Source organism: Magallana gigas, chromosome 4 (assembly GCF_963853765.1).
Source record: "Magallana gigas chromosome 4, xbMagGiga1.1, whole genome shotgun sequence".
Lineage (NCBI taxonomy): Eukaryota > Metazoa > Mollusca > Bivalvia > Ostreida > Ostreidae > Magallana > Magallana gigas.
Window position 1 is genome coordinate 20,510,670 of NC_088856.1, and position 22,615 is coordinate 20,533,284.

General features: G+C 31.8%; 2 protein-coding genes and 1 long non-coding RNA gene across 3 annotated transcripts; 1 reads left to right on the forward strand and 2 right to left on the reverse strand.

The window, feature by feature from the left end:
• Positions 1–7,905: 7,905 nt before the first annotated feature.
• Positions 7,906–14,508, reverse strand: LOC136274538 (uncharacterized). The gene is made up of 3 exons (XR_010712948.1): positions 14,270–14,508; positions 13,150–13,340; positions 7,906–9,579 (listed from the first exon to the last, which is right to left on the reverse strand). It is a non-coding gene; the product is annotated as an uncharacterized lncRNA (long non-coding RNA).
• A 1,711-nt stretch (positions 14,509–16,219) lies between these two features.
• Positions 16,220–22,110, forward strand: LOC117686081 (uncharacterized). Its single transcript, XM_034460758.2, has 13 exons — positions 16,220–16,284; positions 17,010–17,348; positions 17,502–17,594; positions 17,785–17,944; positions 18,115–18,274; positions 18,603–18,823; positions 18,940–19,053; positions 19,161–19,257; positions 19,349–19,451; positions 19,544–19,684; positions 19,800–19,931; positions 20,017–20,540; positions 21,507–22,110. Exons 2-13 carry the CDS (start codon positions 17,012–17,014, stop codon positions 21,990–21,992), a joined length of 2,568 nt encoding a protein of 855 aa, XP_034316649.1. The 5' UTR covers positions 16,220–16,284; positions 17,010–17,011; the 3' UTR covers positions 21,993–22,110.
• LOC117687985 (uncharacterized) lies at positions 20,005–22,477 on the reverse strand. Its single transcript, XM_066081615.1, has 3 exons — positions 22,348–22,477; positions 21,094–21,198; positions 20,005–20,977 (listed from the first exon to the last, which is right to left on the reverse strand). Exon 3 carries the CDS (start codon positions 20,915–20,917, stop codon positions 20,579–20,581), a length of 339 nt encoding a protein of 112 aa, XP_065937687.1. The 5' UTR covers positions 20,918–20,977; positions 21,094–21,198; positions 22,348–22,477; the 3' UTR covers positions 20,005–20,578.
• Positions 22,478–22,615: the final 138 nt, after the last annotated feature.

Genomic DNA, 22,615 nt, shown 5'->3' on the forward strand with positions numbered 1-22,615 from the left:
TCATTGGTTATCAGGGTATGATGAAGATGAAACTAATTTTTTAGTTCAGGGTTTTTCAAATGGTTTTTATTTAGGCTTTGTTGGAGAATGTCCTGGAATAGGGTCAAAAAATTTAAATTCGGCACTTACAACACCAGAAATTATTGATCAAAGAATACAAAATGAAATTTTCATCAATCTTAGTATCAGTTTCTTGGGTTCAAGTGGAAGAGTAAATATTACTTTGATACATGTTTGCAGTTTGGTCTAAGTTCATCTTGTAAAATATTTGAACGATTCTCAACAGCCCTACAATGGATAGCACAAAATAAACTTGATAATTTTCAAAATAAACCATTACTGCATATAGCATTATATTCATGAATTAATCAACCTCTATCTGCTCGAAATTGAACCACCTGAGCCCTTCATCTTTGTACAGCTTAAATCGGGGCAACAATTTACATACTTGGATCTGAGCGACTCAAAATCTATAGTGCATTACCGATAAAAGAGATTAAATATTTGCTGCAAATTCTTCGGAAGACGTCGCACGTCGAACATCATTGCCCCCAACAATTAGAATTATGTTACAAGGTTTTACTTTTTCAATGAAACTCGCATCCTTGCGGAGCTCGAGAATGCCCGAAATAGTGCAACCTCCCACTCCTCTATAAAATATCCTATGATTTACCAAGATCCTCACAGTACCTAACATTCTCATTACTTACAAGGAATTATTGAAAGCGGCGCACAATAGAATGACCCAATATAAGTACATTATTGGGCTCCATCAGTAAAATAAAACAAAAATATAAACCTTACAACTTTGCAGATCGCTTTGAAAATGTTCAATGCTTAGCTATCGGCTTCCTGAAAGAAAGTGAGAACCCATGCTATTAAAATGACGCTCCTAAGATTTTACCGCGGAAGAAATTCATTGGTTACATCCGGCGACGTTGATTTTGTGTCCATATATGAAGATGCTGTATAACTTTGACAATACTGTAGGAAAGATAACTCTCGCGAACTTAACAAATCTTAAAAATCATATTTAAGGTACTTCACTACACCGATACTAAAGGGCTTATACTTTTTAAGACACTACGTCACAAGATAATGATTTAAATGTTTTGTTAAACTGTTTGTATCAATCGATTCAGATTAATATTGTCATAGCTCAGTGGTTAAAGTATCTGGCTTGTAAACCGCAGGTCATGAGTTCGAACCCACTTGGGGCTTTTGTTCATGTTTACTAAACGAAAATTTTGAAAATATCATTTTTTATCTAAAATTGCACATTTTTTCGCCTATTTGACATATATATTTCTTATCCATCATGCTTTCTATCATAATCAAGCAATTTTCTGCTGATTTGAGAAAATATTTCAAGGTGTAGTGAGGCACCTAAAATTCAAAACTCCACATTTGCAATTCATATCAGTTGTTACTTTGCCTTTGCCGAAGCTTCAATAAGATTTTGCTTTAAGTTAATCATTTCAATATTTTGCATTAAGGTGTAATATCCCTCTGCTATTAATTTTACCATAGATTTTTTTAAAAGTTTCATATTGATTTTCATGAAAGTCAATATCAATAGAATCAAATGAAACAAAGTTGAAGTAATGAAGCGCTACTAGATTTTTCAAAAATTGATAATGTGTTTAATCATGATATGAAGAAAACTAGACATAGTGAATAGAAAAAGCCAAACTTTGCCATCGCAGCATAAAATTAAAAATATTGACTGTATATGAAAATAATATATAGTTATGTACATTGCCAAGTCATATTACAAAACATAATGAATCGCTACTTTTTAGTTCAGAATAGCACTTTGTTGTATAGATTTGTAACAAAAATTGCTTCAATTAGCAAGAGTTATCTTTTTTTATCATAGACTATTGAAGGTTTAACATACATTTTCTAAATACAGTACAAGATAAATTGCCACAGTTTCTAATTAATAAGAAAGGTTTTCTGTTTTTAAATTTGGATAAGATAATAGTACATGTAAATGGGTCCATATGCTTTAGAAATGCTAAAAATGTAAACCAGTCGTGAGAGCATTTTGTTATAACACAAAAAGGGGATCAAATGAATGATCTTCCAGTAATTGGTATGATCTCAATATAGAGATATATTGTCTTGAATAAAATGTTATATTGTTATTTTTTTATTTTATTGTCCCATATCTGCTCTCTCGGATAAGAAAACCCTTATTCAATTTTAAGCATTTGAAATGTTATAAGTTTCAAACGACGATAACTAAGTCTAGAGTTTGCAATTACTTTTTTCTCAATTATAATTCATTCACCTTTGTGAATAGAGAGAGCAAAATTACATCCAAATGTCTCTGACCTAAAACATCAAACACGTACTGTTTATGTACTGAACTACATGTAGTACATGTACATGTACAAGATTTAGTAATATTTTTTTTAAAAAATTGATCCATTAGGGGAAGGGGAAGGGGTATATATGTAGATATTGCCTCATTAAAATTTTGATAAATATAATTCGCTTTTTCATTTTTTTTTGGGGGGGGGGGGGTAAAAGTTTTCTTTACTTTTTCCCTTACTAAATGTTTGGGTTCACTTCGTTTCGTTCAATTTTTTATTTTTTTAGAATTGAATATTAAATAAATGTCGCCTTCCAACATAAATTGGGGCTCAGCACTGCCTCCCTTATTGCTACATGCCTTAATAATTGTGAGTATACAGAAACAAAGTGAGATTATTTTATACAGAAGTTATCTCTCTTATCAGAGGGATATCCCACCTTAAGTAAAATAATCAGGAAACTTAGCCCTTGAATTTCAACAAAACGTTAAGTACACTCGTCAGGTTTACATGTGTTTTTCAATCTAAAAACATTAGAATATAAATATTCACTAAAGTTACGGGTAAACAATGTGGTAAACCATTATTAAAGATTCCTACAGCATAGGAGTAATAAAAAACAATACAGACATTACCTCGAAATGATTTATTACTGATGTTGAAGGCCACGGCTGCTTATATTAATGGAACCAGGCATAATTCAAACAATACAATCAAGAATATATAGTGAACCATGGGAACTAATTCTCACCTATATGATCACCTAGAACAGACGCAAATACAAAGTTAAATGGAAACAATTACTATGGAATCATCATTGTTCGTGAAGGACCAAAGTTCATGGCTTTCATGGATAACCCTTGTCCATGCTTGCGGTATGATAGAAAACTGGTAAACACTACATCAGCTCTCTGAATTTGCTACATAGTGATATGATAATTGCTCTATCTCACAAATGAGGCAGATCCACTTTTTGTGATTTGAGAGAAGTATACATGTTCTTTAAATAATCTTGCTGTCCATCAATGTATTGAGAATAGTACATGTAAGAAAAACTTTGAATCAGACCTCAAACCCCAAAATACCTCGGAACAAACAATTAGAATTTGCGTCTCGCTTGATCTGGTGATCTGCGCCTGGCAACGAGACGTGATCCACCCTTTGAATCAGTTTACTGTTATAATAATATATATGTATTTTTAACCACTTCAAAGTAAGGTGGATATCAGTCACCCAAAGGCAAGAGAACAAATGAGTATATTATATTAAGTAAAAACAATACATTGGGAGAACACCTAAACTTGTGACCAGTTTTTGTTAAAACTTGAGATTTTGCAATGATAGAATATTTAAAAAAATGAATTTTAGAGCAAACTTACGAGGTGGAACATAAACTAAAATCATTTAAAGAAAAACAATAACGTAAGATGGGTAGATTTCTTATTTCATTGAAACACTATAAAATGTTGTCAATTTTACCGGATCTTCCCATTTTACTTTAAAACGGCAAAACCACACGCTCAGTATTTTTGAAGGTCACAGTTCAAACCAAATTTATAAAGTGATTTACGAGGGGTGTTTGAAATTTATATCACCCTCATCCTTCGTTCTCCTTCATTATTGACGGATAGAATTAAAACTTTGCAAACTACAACAAGATTCACATTAAAAGTAAGTTAGTATTAAAATAAAATTAATTTTGTTTCAAAGGTGGATAAAAAATCGTTGAAGGTCGCTACCCGAAACTAACATATCAAAGGAGGGAAAACTATTATGTTGCTACTGTCAAACTGTCTGATCCATACTTTGTAATTAATTTTTTTTTTTAATTTTACTTTGTGACTAATTATAACTTTGTTCAAAATGCATGTCTTTCTGAATTGAAAATGATTAATAAAGGGGAAAATAAGTTTATCATCAAGCCATGGAAATCTTATTACGACTGTAACAAGTTAGTTGCATTTAACAGAAAACGTTAGGAATTCATAGAATACATGTGTGTCAATGTTTGCTTATGCATGCGGTATAAAAAGACAACAAATTGTGTGTTTGCTTATCGAGTTTTAAGATGATTCATAAGACAATACCCTGCGGAAAAAAACAACGCATCAATGAAGTTTCCTTCATAAAAAAATGATTAAAACCATATTTTCGTATAAATAATTTATTCAAATGCTGTCAATTGATGTAAGCATCGCACACAGGGTCACTGTTACTTGAAATCAGCATTGTTACATGCAATCAGCATTGTTACATGTAATCAGCATTGTTACATGTAATCAGCAACGTCTAAGACGCCTCCCTCTGCAACGGCGAGAGCCAGAGACTCCATACATTACGTCTGATCGTTGTTGCCTTTTAGCTACATAGAAAAATATATAAAATTATTATAATAATTGTGAAAAATTAGCAAAAATCGTTGAAATGTATGCTGAGTAATGATTTGAGTTAGTAGGTGGTGATATCAAATTGAATGGGTTTTTTTCAAGCATTTGTTAAGCTTTAATATATGAATGAAAAATGTTAATTAAAATTTATGTATGCTTGCATTTGTCATTGGGGTAACCAATGCATTTTGTCATTGGGGTAACCAAATGTCATTGGTGTTACTTTGTCAATTTTCACTTTTGCAAACTCATTTAAGGAGTTAAACTTATTATTTTTTTCATCTTTGTAATTAAGCAAGGTTAATGTAAGAAAGATTAAGGTTTTTTTTTTAATTCTTTGAGATGTTTTAGACTTGAATTTTAGTTTAAAAGTCATTGGTGTTACTGAAACTGTCATTGGTATTACTATCAAGTCATTGGAGTAACCAGTGTTATAAATGTTCTTTCGTCTTAAATTTTATGTATTTTGGAGTTTGTAATTCATGATAATTAATGTATTGAAATTCTGGATGGATTGCATGTTTTGAAATTTTGATTATTTTTGCCATTTTTATGTTAAAACATATAAAAGCAGGTATGTCTTACAAAATTGTTTCATATTCATGTAAAAGCTGAAAAAAGTAACTTACTTTTAAAAATAAATGCTGTGAATTTTTATTCTTGCTAAGTTACATTATTAAACATTTATTTGCCGCTCAAATTTCATTTCAAAAGTTGCTTATTTTTTATGTACAGTGTATTGTTTACAAGTAACACCAATGACAATAAAACAGCTATTGTTCATTTTCAAAACAACATTTTGACCAAACTACATTAGCTACTGTTTGGAAAATATGTAATTTGAAAAATACAGTGTTATATTATTAGTATTAGTTCAATAAAGGTGCAGAATAATCTACTATTTTTCATAATTTTCACCAGAACTATTTAGCTGCCTTTTTTTATTTTGATAAATATCCATAATTTCATCATTAGTATCATTAAATTTTCATGAAAACAACTTTATTTTGTAAAATTGCAATTGTGTTTTTCAATTTACAATGTTTGGGGTCTTTTTTTATTAGATTTGTCTCAATTTTTTTCATATCTCATAATATTTTTTATGCTTTCGATGCAAAAGAGTCGATGTCCTCTTGTCGTTTAAATGTTGGATTTGTTTTCTCATAATTTTTTAACTACCAGAATCTTTCCCTGCCTTAGGGGCCATGAATTTTTTTTTTCGAAAAATTCTGAGATTATTTGAACAAGCTGAATACGTGTTTATCTGTATTTCATATTCCATAAAGGAAAAAAAATAAAATCAACAAATCATTTTATAAAAAGATCTAAAATACGTTATAAAGTATTGCTAGTATACTATACATGTATTTCCACTACCTCTATATCTTAGTCATAAGATAATCTTCTCAGTTTAGTCTACACTCTATCATAAACTATATGTATTATTTAAAAAAACCCAGATCCATTTTAACTTTTTACAAATCACATTCCATTTGAAAGCATAGAGCAAAAAGTATACGTTTCTAAAATGATGGTAGCTATTCCTTCTCATTGGTCAATCTCAATTTAAGCGTACTTACTGTCCTTTGGGTGAGCCTTTCCCACAGTCGATTGGGCCTCGGATACAACGATGATCAGCAAGACAATCAAAATACACAGTGCAAGGTATTTCATATTAGTTATTTTTAGTGTCCTCACTGTTGGAACAAATTACAAAAACGTGCCACAGTGAAAACATTATATACCCATTCAATGAAAACCCTTCAAGAATTAAACAATTGTGCCAATATGTGATACACCTAGCGGCATCACTTCCGTTAGATGTCAACATGTCGGCACAATATGCAACGATATATGTCATTTGCTGATATATTGTCGTTTAGTAGATCATATTGCCGAAGGGACGAGGAAAAAATTATACTTCCACAATTTGCCAGAGATAATAAATTTAATTTTGCTGCACATGTTGTTACCATTATGTATTAGAGGTTGATTTTCACTCCATTATAATTACCTTTGTCAAAATAACGTGCACATGATTAATTACAACACTGGCAGTTTGTTAAAGCCATGTATATGTAACTAATCAATAGGTGCTTTTTGATTTAACTGCTTTAGATAGGATTGAACGCCGAATCAATGAAAATTAAGTCTTTTGGACTGCCTAAATGAAATGGACATTTTTTTTTTACTTACTTTAGTTTTATGTAAAGTGTCCGCGGTTAGCCGAATAATATTATGTGAATTACGATTTAATGATGTTTGATTTCTTTTCTTTTTTCATCTTAGTGTTATTTGGGAATTTGTATCCCTATCAAGGAAATATTTGAGCAAATTTATATTTTTAGATTGAGAAGAATTTTCGCTTATCGAATCTTGTATTTTCAACGATTACTTAGTATATCACATTTCAATATCTCTTTTTAAATAATGGCTAAATTGAAGCAAAACATAATTCTTCAAAAGATTTGAAAATAGAAACTCAAAAATACTGCTGCATATGGAATATATAAAGAGGATTGAGATTTGTGGGGGCATACAGACCGTACTACGAGAATATGCGTGTATTATCAAATTCCGAAAGAATTTGCAGCAGTCTCAAACTGAACACAAACATTTGCAGATCTCAAATAGATCCCGTCATCAAGTTCAACGCAAGAGCATGCCCGTTTTCCGTTGAATAAGTTTGCTTTGTGCCAGCCATTTCTGTGTAAATCAAAATTGTGCAAATAGAGTAAAGCATTAATAATTTTACTTTTTTTCTTTGCAAGTGAGCATTTAGTATGTAACCATATACTTATTCACGCTTTTAACTTTTAGCGTTATCATTGTTGACGATCTTTTTTTCTCTACAAATATTCAAAGGTAAGTGATGCAGAGTTAAACAAAATATTTTCCAATAACAACTGAATAACAAATAAAAGCAACACTATTTTGGCTTAAACTTATATTCCATGAATACCAATCAGCATACACCACATTCGCGAATCTAGAGAAGTCAGGGGAGTCCAGACCTCCCACCCCCACTAACCCACACGCACCCTACAAAATTCATTTTATTTTCAATTTTTCACTACAAAATTACCAAAAATATTCCTTAGACCCCCCCCCCCACCGGCCAACTTAAATAGAGCATTAAAAATTAGTTTATAAATAGTACCGGATTAATCTAACTTTTATATAATAAACATACAATATTCTACAACAATTTGTTTATTATGTCAATTTCTAAAAAAAAAATAAACAAATAAAACAACAAACAAAGCACGATAATTATTCTTAATTAAGAAATATTTACGACGAGCCAGTCTACAAAAACGTGTCTAGGGATATTGTATATAACGTTCATTCGTAATTCATGCTCAACTACAAACAAATGAGAAAAAAAAAATCAAAATTAATCAAGTGTAAGCATATGGCAACGTTCAGTACAAAATCAAAACATTATTTCAAGTAAACGATTTCAGCTAATGATGTTTGAAATTAATTTCTTAAATTGTATCATGCCAAGACGTTATATTTTTTTTTTCAAATTTGCAATGATTAGATCATTTTGTAGCAAATTCAGGCAGATAATGTAATGTTTACCAGTTTTCAATCCTACTGAAATCAACGTCATTAACAATTAATTTAAATGGAAGTTTGGATCATTTAAATCTGTATCTCTGTCAATACATTCACACTTAATACTAGTATATCAACATTTTCACTCAAGCAAACTGGTCACTATTATGTTTTGATAATTTGAAACAATATGCTTTCTCAAAATAATGTTTTAGGCATTTCCACTCTATATTTGTGCCATTGTACTGCCATAAACCATAATAAATTTCTATATCTACGATTCCTCGAATGTCCGGCTTACAAAGATCTCATATTTAAGTTATTTAAATAGTTCAAGAACAATTGATACAGATTACAAGAGAAAATGAATTTTCGATAATTCGGCTACCAATTATTAGTGTTAAACAAGTGATCGCATTCTTATTAACTTAAAAAACCCAGAAACATGTATATGTAAGTGATGCAAGCATGTGTATGTTGCAGAAGGTGAGTGCAGAGTGGAGGAGGTAGGTCCTGTTTACGTTATGAACGTTTTTCATATGTATGTATACATATTAAGAAAAAAATGAACGCTTACAAGAACTAATGCAATCAATCTCTCCAATTTCTATAGTCTTTGTAGAAAAATATCAACGTTGCAATCGCTTCTCTTTTTTCTGTTTTGCCAATTTGAGGTAGTTCTGGACTCTTCTTTCTTTTTAAATGCTGCTTACTCGTGCCTTCCATATCCTTTAAGGTCACATCTAACACAAACATGTACTTACATTTCTATATAAAAAATTAAATATTTACTAAATCTTTATGAAATTCAATGCTTTGCACTAGTAAAACATGACAGGTGATAAATATTCAAACTAGTGCAATTTTCCAAACACAAAAAAAAGAAACAAAAAAACTATCCATGATACATGTATTTGATGATGTACACAAGTTTTAGTACTTCTGTCAAGGCGAACAATTTTAGGGACGGATGTGTTGCATTTATCCACAGATAGCCATCAGTTGATGAGGAAGATAAATCATTTTAACGCGTACACACTGCATTCAACCGTTTGTCAGAAGTATCCGATATCATACCGATAGCTCACAGTCATGCTTCCGATATGAAAATGGGCTATTGATCGAGAAATTGCCTTCTACTCTATGTACATACTACAATCCGATCAATAGATTTTGATCAGTTTTAGGCATGTTTTGCTTCTAGTTCTAGACCAAAAGATCGGGTGCATGCAGGATCAAACTATGCACCAGTCTCTTCAAAGCGCTTTATTGTCCTCCAACGTTAAGTCTGTAGACATGCGAAGCATCTGAAGGAAGAAAAAATATAACTTATTGTTTTTTTTTCAATAAATCAAAAATGATATGATAAAAGGAGAAAAAATAATTCAAATTGCATAGCAGTGGTTTATTATTGAGCGGTCACAGACAGAATGATGAGGAAACCAAATGTATCATTTGATACTTTGATAATATATATATATATATAATATGATCATGAGATGAAGAATATGATATTTGAAAGTACTATGGCTCAACATATTTTTTTCATATATGGATCGAGCGATACCCAGAAAAATATACGATATCGATTGAAGTCGAAATGTTAAAGTTAATATTTTAATTTGATATGCACAATGCTTTAAATAAACATTAATTATATATATATATAACAATACCCAAGGAGAAAAAGGTCTAATATATTAACATCACACTTTTATAATGAATATATAGACCTGTATATACAGAGTGCAGACTGACCCAACTTTATCTAGCCATTTTGAATTTGCCACAAATTAGAACATAATTTGGAAAAGTGGGTCGGGTTAAATTTCACGGAAAGCGAAGTCGCCGACATACTGTAGAATGGGAAATTTGATGTAGAATGTACGTGGTGGATTGAATGACACATACATGTATTAATCACTACTTCATATTCAAATGATTTTAGTAGTGCTTCTAGCACCCTGCCCTCTTACCGGGGTTTACATGTAGATTCATACCAAGATCACTTTCTAGATCTAAACAAGGAGGTGGGATGGCCTTATGTATAAGGGATGAGTTTCGGAAACATATTATAATAACTGATGTTATTTTCGACACAATTTGCTGGCTAAAGATGAACGGTGATGTAATAGAGTCTAATGAATGTTTATACATATGTTGTATCTATATTCCGCCGGATAAATCCTCATTTTTCAAACAATATAACTGTGATATTTTTTATGAATTAGAGAATCAAATTGCTAAATACTCCGAGAAAGGTAAAGTAATTATTGTCGGAGACTTGAATAGCAGGTGCTCGGTGTTAAATGATTATATTGAATGTGATAATGTACATGAACAAATCTCTGATTTTATATCACCTATCTGTAATTACAAGGAGGACGATAGATTAAGTGACCGTGTGTGTCCAGACAAAGCAGTGAATGCCTATGGGCTTAAGTTGATTCAGATGTGTATTGAAAGTGGGTTACGAATTCTAAATGGCAGACATGTAGATAATATGGCTAACGATTTTACATATTGTGGTGCCAATGGATGTAGTGTTATTGATTATGTATTGAGCACACCTGACATATTTAGTTACTTTTATAAGTTCATAGTTTGTAATTTTAACACTTATTCTGATCACGCACCATTGCACATCGAACTAAGAACGGGTATAAACATAGCATTGAATCAGTCAGAAGGGAATTCATTCAGTAGTCATGATCACGTAAGATATCGCTGGAAGGAAGATTTAGTAAATGATAGTAAATTGTCACTGCAGCAAAATGTGTATAGATTAGAGGAATGTTTAGTACAGAATGATTTATCTAGTAATACAGGGTTAGAAAACGGTGTCAAAACTTTTGTAAATGAATTGTCTTTTCTTATGTCTGACTTTCATAAGGTGCCCAGTCCTCGTCATGTCAATAAGAGTAGTAGACAAATAGATAATGTTGAACCTAGACATGACCGACCATGGTTTACTGCTGAATGTAAGCGATTATATGATATTTATCGTAAAGCGCTAGCTGACTTTAACAAAAGTAAATCTTTAGAAAATCATGAATTATTAAAATCAAGTAAAAGGCAATATAAAATATTGGAACGAAGAATCAAGAGAAAATATCTTAATGAAGAGGGCAATTTATTAGAAACAATAAGGAAATCTAATCCTAAAGTATTTTTTTCGAAATTTAGTAGGAGAAAAGTTAACAAAGTAAATGTTTCACTTGTAGATTTACACAATCATTTCATATCCCTTTCTTGTATTGATCATACAGCCGTGGGAAATGACATGGTCGTAGGTGAAAAAGAAGTAATTTTTGAAGAATTAGAAAGTGACATATCTTTAAATGAAATTGAAGATGCTATAAAGACTTTAAAACCAGGTAAAAGTCATGGACTGGATGGTATAATTAATGAATATTTCATTGAATTCAAGGATATTTTGGTACCTTTTGTACACACAATTTTTAATGCTATGTTTACAACAGGTCATTTTCCACATATACTGTGTGAGTCTCTCATTGTACCAATATATAAAAAGGGTGGGACAACTGATCCTGCCAATTATAGAGGAATTAGTTTAATTAGTTGTATGACAAAACTTTTTACTTCAATTTTGAATAAGAGATTTATGTCATGGGCCGAGAAAAATGATGTTATTACAGGCGCACAGTTCGGGTTTAGACCATTTCATAGTACTGTTGATGCCATTTTTGCATTACAAACAATTGTGAACAAATATCTCTCGAAAAAATGTAGATTGTATTGCGGCTTCGTAGATTTCAAGCGTGCCTTTGACACAGTGGATAGGGTTAAAATGTGGAATAAAATTTCAATGTATGGAATCAGAGGTAAACCTCTGAAGATTTTACGTTCACTTTATAATAATATTAAGTCTTGTGTTTTATTAGATGGTAAGTTATCAGATTTTTTTGTGAATAATCTTGGTGTTTTACAAGGGGAAATAATTTCCCCTCTCCTTTTTTCCCTTTATGTCAATGATTGCGAAATGGAATTTTTAAGCAATGGAAATACTCCAATTGAATTACAAGAGCTATCCTTATTTTTACTGATGTACGCAGACGACATGGTTATTTTTGCAATTACTTTGCAATTAACAAGTATTGGGCTAATGAACTTATGGGAAAACCAATTTTTTGAAAAGCCAGAAATTATTTTAACGATCGCCAAGCAACGTATTTTTGATAATTTTAAACAGTCTTTACTAGCTGACATAAATGCCTCTTCCAAATGTACAATCTATAGATATTTAGTTGATCATTGTACCTTGCAGTCATATCTAACAAAAAGAATTCCTTTACAATATAAGAAACTTATATGTAAATTAAGATTATCATCCCATTGTCTTACCATCGAAACTGGCAGATATAACAATGTTCCATTACAAAGACGTTTATGTCCTCTATGTACTTTAGATATAGAAGATGAATATCATTTTATATTGAAATGTCCCTATTACTGTAACTTAAGAGAAAAATTCCTTAAGAAGTTTTATTATATTAAACCCTCTGTCTTTAAATTAATTCTATTATTGTCAACACAAAATGTAAAGGATTTGTGCAATTTAGGTAAATATATTAAGAATGCTTTTGTAATCAGAAAACTTCATGTATAAACTTGCCTTTTTCAAGTGACCAGTATATGTATTATAGCATGTGTATATTAATTGTATATGTCTATGAGCTGTACAGCTGTTGACTAATAAACAATACAATACCCAACTCAGTCCTTCATTATCCTATCAATGACCATTCTGGATTGCAATAATCATCTTTGAACAATTTAGTAAATTGATTTAAAAGTGTCCTAGCTTTAGGCATAATTATAATACATTTATGATCATGATGAGAAAGGATAATTACTTCTGTATTGTCCACGTGAGAAAAATCTTCATAGGTTGATGGTTTTCTGGGACCAGACTTGTTTTTGGATAACTTCAACCAAACACAGAAGAGAAACAGAACGATGAAGAAGATGACAGGGACAATGATGGCGGGAATTAACACAGACACGTACTCCTCGACCGGGTCAGGCACTGCAGTAGTCGTGGTACCTGGTTCGAATGAATTTCAATTCGAGATCATTCATCAGAACAATATTCAATGATGCAATATTAGTAATATATTTCTAACAATATTTTTCATGGTAATGTTTTACTAGCTTCTTTCAATTACTCTATCAATGCTTTAAAACACATAGAGTTAAATATTCAATAAAAACCAATGAAATCAGAATTAATTTCGATTTTTGTTTCAAACTAGAATTATAGCAATTCAGATTAATGTTTACAGCTGCAAAAGAAAGGGCAATTCGATATTTTTTGTGTGCATGGTTTCAATTTTTAAAAGTAAATTGAAGCAATACAGTTTCTAAATACAGATAAGAAATCAAGGTTAATCACTGTGTAACACTTACTTTGAATCAGGAATATTTTAGGATTGTATTTAAATACAATTATTTAGAGAACAGCTGTGACGATATTCAACAGATCTCAAAATCAATTATTGTTCTTTAAATCACTAATTCAAATTTGATTTATTTAAAAGCTCTCTCGTTTAATTTTATGATTTTCTCTTTTTTTTTCATCGCATCTCATAATATATGACAAAATTATTTTAACGATTGTTGTTTAAGTGTCAATGGGCTTGTACTATAAGAGGGCATGCAATTATACATACATGTGTGTTCACCTAAAATTTACATTCGGATAGAACAAAGTCATGTGTAATTAAAATTGTAAATAACGCTTTCAAATTTATGGAATCCTTTTCTTTTTTCATAGTAACATCATAAACAAAACACTTTAATCAAACCATGATAAGAAGATACCTTAAAGTTAGTATATCTACCACACTGCCTCTCTACACGTCCTTGACCTGATTATTATTATATCAGTACCCCCTAAACATTACGTTAAATGATTGCTCAGATATGTTTTGTAGCAAACAAAAAAAAAAGAAAGAAAGAAAAGTGTCAGCTTACCGTTCATTTTACATCATTATTTGAATGAAGCAGACGCCTATACACGTATCTTCGTCGCAGAAAAACCTCCTATGGACAAAGAGACAGTTTCCGGTTTAAGGAAAAATAACGGCGATATACTTAATTGTTGTGGCTCGTTTTCCGGATGTTACAGCTTTCAGACTTTTTCTGGTTTCCTGGTGATTCGTTCATTATGTATATATTCAAGTACTTTCAAATTATACAACGATACTTTTTTTCTACAATAATAAAGATAACTATTAAAAATAGTGGTTATATTTGTGTTCTTGATATTCATATGCATGGGCATTGATATAATGACTGTGTCCTTTGATAAACCGTTAAAAACTAAAAGATACTTAAAGGATGCACTTATTCGAAAGATGAATAACTAATTATTATAGAATGTTCTTCCTCCTCGGCACGTGACACTTTCAATTGTACACAGAGGAATTTGATTCATAAAGTGAGGAAATAACGTTTTAACTTATTTGATTTGAAAATATAATGATAAAGCTTGCTACATTATATAATTGTTTTTCTTTTTCTTTTTTTAATTCTTGCGCAACTTAACCACTCTTAAGTTTTTTTTAAAGTTGCGCTACAATGTGAGTATATAACTATATCCCAGATAGCATGACTATGTTGGGCCAACATTGGCTGTGGGTGGTAAGGTTGGCGTTGGCTGAACAACGTTATTTGAAACCAACATTGGGCCAATGCACACTTGACAGACCTTACGTGAGTGTCAGTGTTCGTTGAGAACACAACGTTGGGCCAATATTGGGCCAATGTACACTTGACAGATCTAATCTCAGTGTCCATGTTAGTTGGGAACACAACGTTGGGGCAACATTTGTTCAATGTATATTAAATTTACCATCAATGTAGTTGAGACCATGATATCGGTCAAACACAGCCAATGTTTATGGCACGCCAAATTCACAAAAATGAGCTAAACATGGTAATTAGGTTTCTCGACTGTTAACTATAGTTTTAAGAACAGCTTTAACGGTTATAAACTATAGTTAACGAATGATAACCTAAGTTTATATCTGTCTGCAACTAACGTTAACAATAGATTTTGCTGATAAATATAGATTCACATCTCTAAACTATAATTTACATTAATTATGTTAACTATAGTTAACAGTTGTTAACCATAGTTTCACAATCGTAAAAGTATATCTATCAGATAAATTATATTTTGCGATCGCAAATGGTTGTTTTCAGTGTTACTGAAACATAGATGATCGTGTTAACTATTGTTTACAGATACGATATAAAGATTAACAAAGTCGTGTTTTCTGGGTAATTCAGTATATATATATATATATATATATATATATATATATATATATATATATATATATATATATATATATATATATATATATATATATATATATATATATATATATATACACACATTAAAATTGATAGATTTTAATGAATTTTAACTGAGAAATTGCTATCAAAAACGTAAGATCTCCCTTATTTTAATATGCTTTCAAATGGAATACAAATAAAGAATTTCATTTTCTAACAAATATAACAGGAAACTACCTGTGCACAGACCTCATTGGCACAGCCACGCCTAGGTAAAACTGGTTAGCAAACTTGTTTCACATACATGTTTCGTCCCACTTTGATTTGTTGATATAAATCCGGGATTGAAAACTGAATTTGGTTTGAGTTCTATAGACGTTATTGATCAGTCGGAACTCCTCGGACTGGTTCCCGAAAGTAAACACGTGAATTGAACAGGTTGGGACCAATCGCCCAAATGGGATAGAATATCCCAAACGGGTTATTATGACCCAAACGAGCTATATATAGATATCCCAAACAGGCTACATAAAATTTGGCGGTATATTTTGCACGAGAATTTCCAAAATACGCTTCTTTGCGAGGGATCTGGATTGCTCATAGGGGCCCAAGTTTATAAAAGGCAGCTGAAAATTCGGTCCTCATAGCCTTAACTGATGCGGAAGTGCGAGAACATAAGGTGAAAAGTAAGTCTCTTTTATATTTACGATTACATTTTCCTTGTTAAAGCTATTTAAACTTCAGTTAAGCCATAATTACTCTTACCTGCTGAAAAACACGACTTCATTCCGCCATTTTGAAAAGCTTGCATGATCATGTGATCACTAACTGTCCAATTGAAGAGTGTTTTATAAAATAGGTCATATTTTCAAATAGAATGTATGGTGCGCCATAATGAGAATTATTAAATAATTTTATTAAAACTCTTGTATATATGTTTTTGAGGAAACGTATTGAAAAATTTACGGAAATGTTGTTTGAAAGTTGTATAAACGTTTAAAAATCTATGTCACGAATGAATAAAAAGTGATGAAGGTTAACATACATGCATCATTATATTACGTTACCTATGTAAATATGAAAAATAATGTTCTTAGTGTTAATTTGTCTAAACATATTGCCAAAGTCATTAAATCCCTATGAGCATGTTTACTGCAATTTATCTGTGATTTTAAAAATGTAATTCATCAAGATGATATTATGTGCAAGTTTGGAGTTATTAAACGGTACCCAGTGAATTTGATACTGGTGCATTCTGGTCCGCAATATTTATTGCTGATATAAAGTAAATTATGTTTATAAGATTAACAAATAAGATTGAATACACAATTAGTTACACATGTTCATTTATGTGAAACAAATTTTTGAGGCTTATATTTACCTTTATCTTATCTAATGATTTTTTATGTAGATATGCCCCCTAAACGCAAATGCAGTTGCAAACAGCATGTATACTGTTCAACCCTATTCCCAGACGACGAGGAGATTGTTCAGAGAATATCCGACAAAAAAATTAAAGTTAAAGTCGTTAACTTTTTGTTGAAAAGGGAATTTATATTCCCACATTCTACCTTTTTGTGTTCTCTGTGTGTAAAATTTGCTGAGCAGTGTCTTCAGCACGAAGATGAGACTGAGGAGGCGGCTAAAAAGAAGAAGTTCAGTATTTTGGAGTATTTTGAAGAGTTCCTGGGGGCAGTTTCCAATAATAGACTAACAAGCGATCAGCTGTCTTCCTTATCATACGCTTTAGGTAATATATCCTCTAACTAACACCTGTAATATTTTACAAGCAACGACGAAATGAAATTTTATTATTTCAAAGAAAAACCAATTAACTAACTCTGTGTATATATTTTAAGGAGGCAATTATGCATTGGTATTGAATAAATATTTCATACTTTAGGAAAAACACAAACCAAAGCAGTTTACGAGGATACTGTGACTTCTGGGAGCCAGTATAAAGATGTAGATTACTTGGAAACGTTCAATCTGAAGGGTAAATAAATAAATTATAGATAATAAACGCACATGTTCACCCCCCCCCACACACACACACCAACCCCCCCCCCCCCACCCCCACCCCACCCCACACACACACACATACACACTGTTATATTATTTATTGAATATATTTATATATTATCTATGATATAAATATTTATTATTATAATTGTGTGTCGTTTCAGACTGGTTGCAAGAAAGAAACCATGTTATAGTTAATTTCATCAAAGGGATCTGCAACGATGCTTGTGAGGAAATTAGACTAGCAAAGACTGTAGAGTCTATCTACGGGTGTAGAAACAATTCCTTTGTTTCACCAATGTCTTTCTCTCAAAATCTGCTTGGGTATGTTTAAAATACAGCCACACACACACACACAAGTATTCACGTAATGACTATAATTGCAGTCAAATTACGCCTATTTTATTCAATCTACACATTAGTACTGTGTATGTGATGTTTGCATAATTAATTATTTATTCTAATAAATCATTATCTCTATTTATGTTATCTAGATACTACATAACTGGTAGCAAATCCGCTTTGAGGATAGGGTGTAAGGGCAGTCCATCGGGATCCTACACAACAGTTCAGAACTGGATTTCAGAGCAGAGCAAAGACGCCATAGAATGCCCCCAAAACGCTGATGTTGTAACATTTTTTGACAATAATCAGGTGATAATAAACATAAACTTTAGTTGCAATAAGCTTATATTCACATATAATTCTATATGTACGGTAAACGTTAAGGATTTTGGGGCAAATAATTGGATTAAAATAATCTCTCTCTCTCTCTCTCTCTCTCTCTCTCTCTCTCTCTCTCTCTCTCTCTCTCTCTCTCTCTCTCTCTCTCTCTTAAAAATACAAGTTATTTGAGTTTGCATATAGTCGTATACGTATATTTACATGTATTTTAAAACAGTATCATATAATTTATAATTGAAAAAAAAATATTCCTGTCCAAATTAGGTAATTTTCATAATTTTTTGTGTTGCAACCATAGGTTTTAGAGAAGAAATGGAAGGTGGAGGTGAATTACAAAGGGAAGGCCAGTGTCGTTACCACCATGGTACATATTATCCCGGACATTGAGAGCAATATTCAACATATTCTGGAACTATCTCCACGACAGTGGATGAATCACACTAGTGATGGCAAACGAGATACAATTAGTAAAATGAAAGATCTTGATATGATACACTTCGAAACGTTTCGGCACTATAGGTACATTGTGTTCTATATAAGTAAAATTATAACTCACATTGCATTTATTATCAAATTAAAATTAAATGATAAATTATATGCTGAATAAATATTTTTATAATTTTTTGTCTGTTTAGAAATGAATTCATTAGAGACAAATTAGAGAAAATTGTTAGCCATCAGGATGACAACGGACTGGACAACATTGATAAGAATTTGCTAAATATAACTTATATTACAGCAGAGGAAAGGTACATATTATTTTATTATTAAATAAACGGATTTTTTATACAAAATTAAAATTCGATAAAATTGCATTTTTGTTAATTTGCAATGATTTGATCATTAAATTTTTTAGGTATTCTTTCATTAAATCTAACGATGGACCAAATCCAACTGTCATCATGGGAGAACCATGTTTCGAAAACCCCTGTTCTTACGAGGCAGTTGAGAAGGTTTGTAAGTCATGAATCGTTAATTCATCAATCTATTTGTCAACCACTACATGCAGTTGTTAATATTTATTTTAAATTTATACGCTCTTAGGTTCTTGATCACATTCGAGAGAAGGCGAAGGTGGGTGAGGCGAGGAAATGGACGATGGTTGGGTGTGATGGCCTGCCCTATACTCTTGCATCAAGAATCATCGGTTTGTCGCAAATTAAAATACATTAATTTATTAAAAGTGTAAACATAAAAATCACACGAAATCAAAATTGACATCGTAATATATTTTTGTAGAGAACATGTTTACCTGTCCGGATTGTGGCATGGAGTTCATGGATGAACCAGATTTCAAGGAGCACATAAAGAATTACGACCATGCACTAAACGTCGACATAGAGAAGTGTAGAAAGTACAACGACATTGTCATGTTACCTGGTACATAGTTCTTTGAATTATTTTATAAAACAAGGAAATTTTGTATTTTTTCTAGTAATCAATAAGAAATAAATACAGCGTTATGCCATATAAAAATGCACAATATTAATTTCAGGACTTGGTCATTATGAGATCAATATGACGAAAGCCATATTTCGCCTGCTATGGGATGTGATCCTTATAGATCTTGCAAAACTTTTAGGCTTCAATAGCCCAAAAGCACAAGCCTCATTTATGAGCGCAACAGGTAAAAATAAAATAGTTTTATTTTATAAAAACGAATATTAAAAAAGTTTTGTCCCAACTTTTATCTTATGACATTTATTTTGCAGACCACCACAAAAGCTGGCAAATTTTTCAGATATTTCTGCAGTCAATGGCTGCAGAGCTTTTGTTGGTATATGTGAGGGATCCGAGTACATCCTCGCCTTCTGTCAGTGGCTTCTATGAATGGTATGTTGGGGTTAAAAACCCCAATTATAAGTTTATGGCTGAGGTAGTATTTTCATACTGCCTTGCCCTCCATGTATTTAGAGCAGGGGTCAGGCGCAACAATTCCACAGCAATTAATGCGTCTAAAACAAAGTTTTCACCATTATTCTTTGGCCTTAACATGCCATTTTACATGGAGACATATATGAGGGACTCATTTGTTCGAATTCAGTGCCCAAGTAAAGTACGTGGGTTTATTGAGGAACATGAGTCCTACAGAGTTTCTGGCAGTGATGCCAAGGGTGAGGGGGGTGATTTTATATTAGAAGCCAAAAACAGGAAAACGAAGATGTGGATCCAAAATGGAGTGCCTGATGAGGAGAAGTGGAGAAATGTTTGTAGGTGCATTGACAAACTAGAAAAGGTAACTTCAGCCATTTTGAAATAAAAAAAACCAATAACTCATTTACTTTTTTTATTCTTATCTTTAGCATTATCTTTAGCAATCATGATATGGTGAGGGCATTTCCATCCAATTCTGCTCAGAGGTGCTTTGGTTGTGGCTGTAATGCCAACGCACAAAGCATGCACCCAGTACTCGCATGTCTGCTTCACCCGCCCACGCTGCGAGACATGTGAACACCCAATCCAGAGAGCCTTGGTATCTTTCCTCCCTTCTCCACAGAATCTACACAGTGTAGAATCTTGAACTGTGGAGAAGGAGGACTCCGATGTCTGCGTCTCTGTATGGCGCGTCCTGCTCCTTATGGGTGACAACGACAGGGATGTCCTGGGGTCCATTGAGCTTGTAGATGGGACGTCTTCTTTTTGTTGGGGTCCATCTTGAACATTGATCTTTCCCTGAAATTTATAACATAGGGAATAAAAGTACTCTTTTAATATTAATTGAGTTCTTTTTTATGACGTTCATACATAAAATATTTATATATGAAATAAAGTATTCATTAATTTATTACCAAGTCAAAATTCACCCCTGCAGACTTGTACACATATTCTGTCCCTCCAGGGCTCTTTAAGTATAAGACGCAGTCTGCGCCTGTGGTTTCGTGTATCTCTTTTGCCTAAAGTAGATACATGCATGTATATTTTTCATACAAATGCATATATATCTTAACATCATTATACATTTCCAATCATAATAATGCGTGTGTTGAACCAAAATTATTGAGAATTGTGTTTTTGAAAAGGGGGGGGGGGTGCCGCCATTTTTTCTTGGGGTGGGGGTGGCAAAGCCGATTTCCGTTACCTTTTACTATGTCATTTCTTTAACTTTTTTCTGCGATGTTTAATTTAATGAAATAATTTTACAATCGTTTTATTTTTTATTTTTAAACAATTTATTTACAAAACTTTTCATATTTTTGTATAGGTCAGAGGAAACTTGAGTGCTGCTCTATGCATTTGTGAGCTTGATGCCGAATACGCTTACATGTACAATATTGATTTTGAAATCAATTGTTTTAGACAGTCTATCAGAGAATCAGGCTACATAAATGAGCCGTTCAAAGAAAAGAGTCACACGTCTTTTAGTGGGAAATCCTTGGACCGTTCATTGACGGAGTTTCACGTAAACTCATTGCGACACCGCGAAGACTTTATGAATTTTATTATCAACCACAGCCTCAGTGACAGAAAAAAATTTCCTCCGATTTTTGTTCTCACAGACGAAAGGACAAAAGCAGAATCCATTGTTAATAAAACAAAACCCGAAATTATTAAGATAATTGAAGGTGAACTTGAGGATATAAACAATGAGAAAATCAATGCCGAGTGGAGGAAAGTTAAATCGAAGACAAAAGCAGATATTCTTAAATTTTATCATGATGTTTTAAAATCGGAGGGCCGAAATGATTAAATTTTTATATGTATATATTGCAATTTTTATGCTGACAATTACTTGGAATGTTATTTTCCTTATCACATAATTGTAAATACACCTGTAAAACTTGCAATTAGAATATGTAAATGTTTCACAAATGTAGTATTTTTATCTGTATATATTGTATGATATTTTAAAAAAACAGTGTGATATGTAAATAATACTAAATATAAACTTTATTTATTTGTAAATATTGTATATATATATAATGAAACATCACATTATGTTACATCATAATATCATCATATTATATAATCAAAATTGTATATTTGTAAATATAAACTTTATTTATTTAATTTAATTGAAAACAATTAATAAAACATATTCTTACTTTCTCTAGAAGAGTGTTTTTTCTCTTAAAAAATGATTGGCTAACGCTCCTTGATCCAACTTGGGATGGAACCTGTCTCCTGTTCTTCCCAAGAGTTAGATTAGAAACTTTTCCGCTTCTGCCATTTTTTCTCTGTTAAAAAATTTCAATGCAAATTTAATATATTAACGTCATATTTTATAATATAGAACGAAATCTAATGTTATTGGCGCATTTCATTTTCCTTATAAATTAATATTTTATTTTAGTCCTTCTGGTGCTCCATACA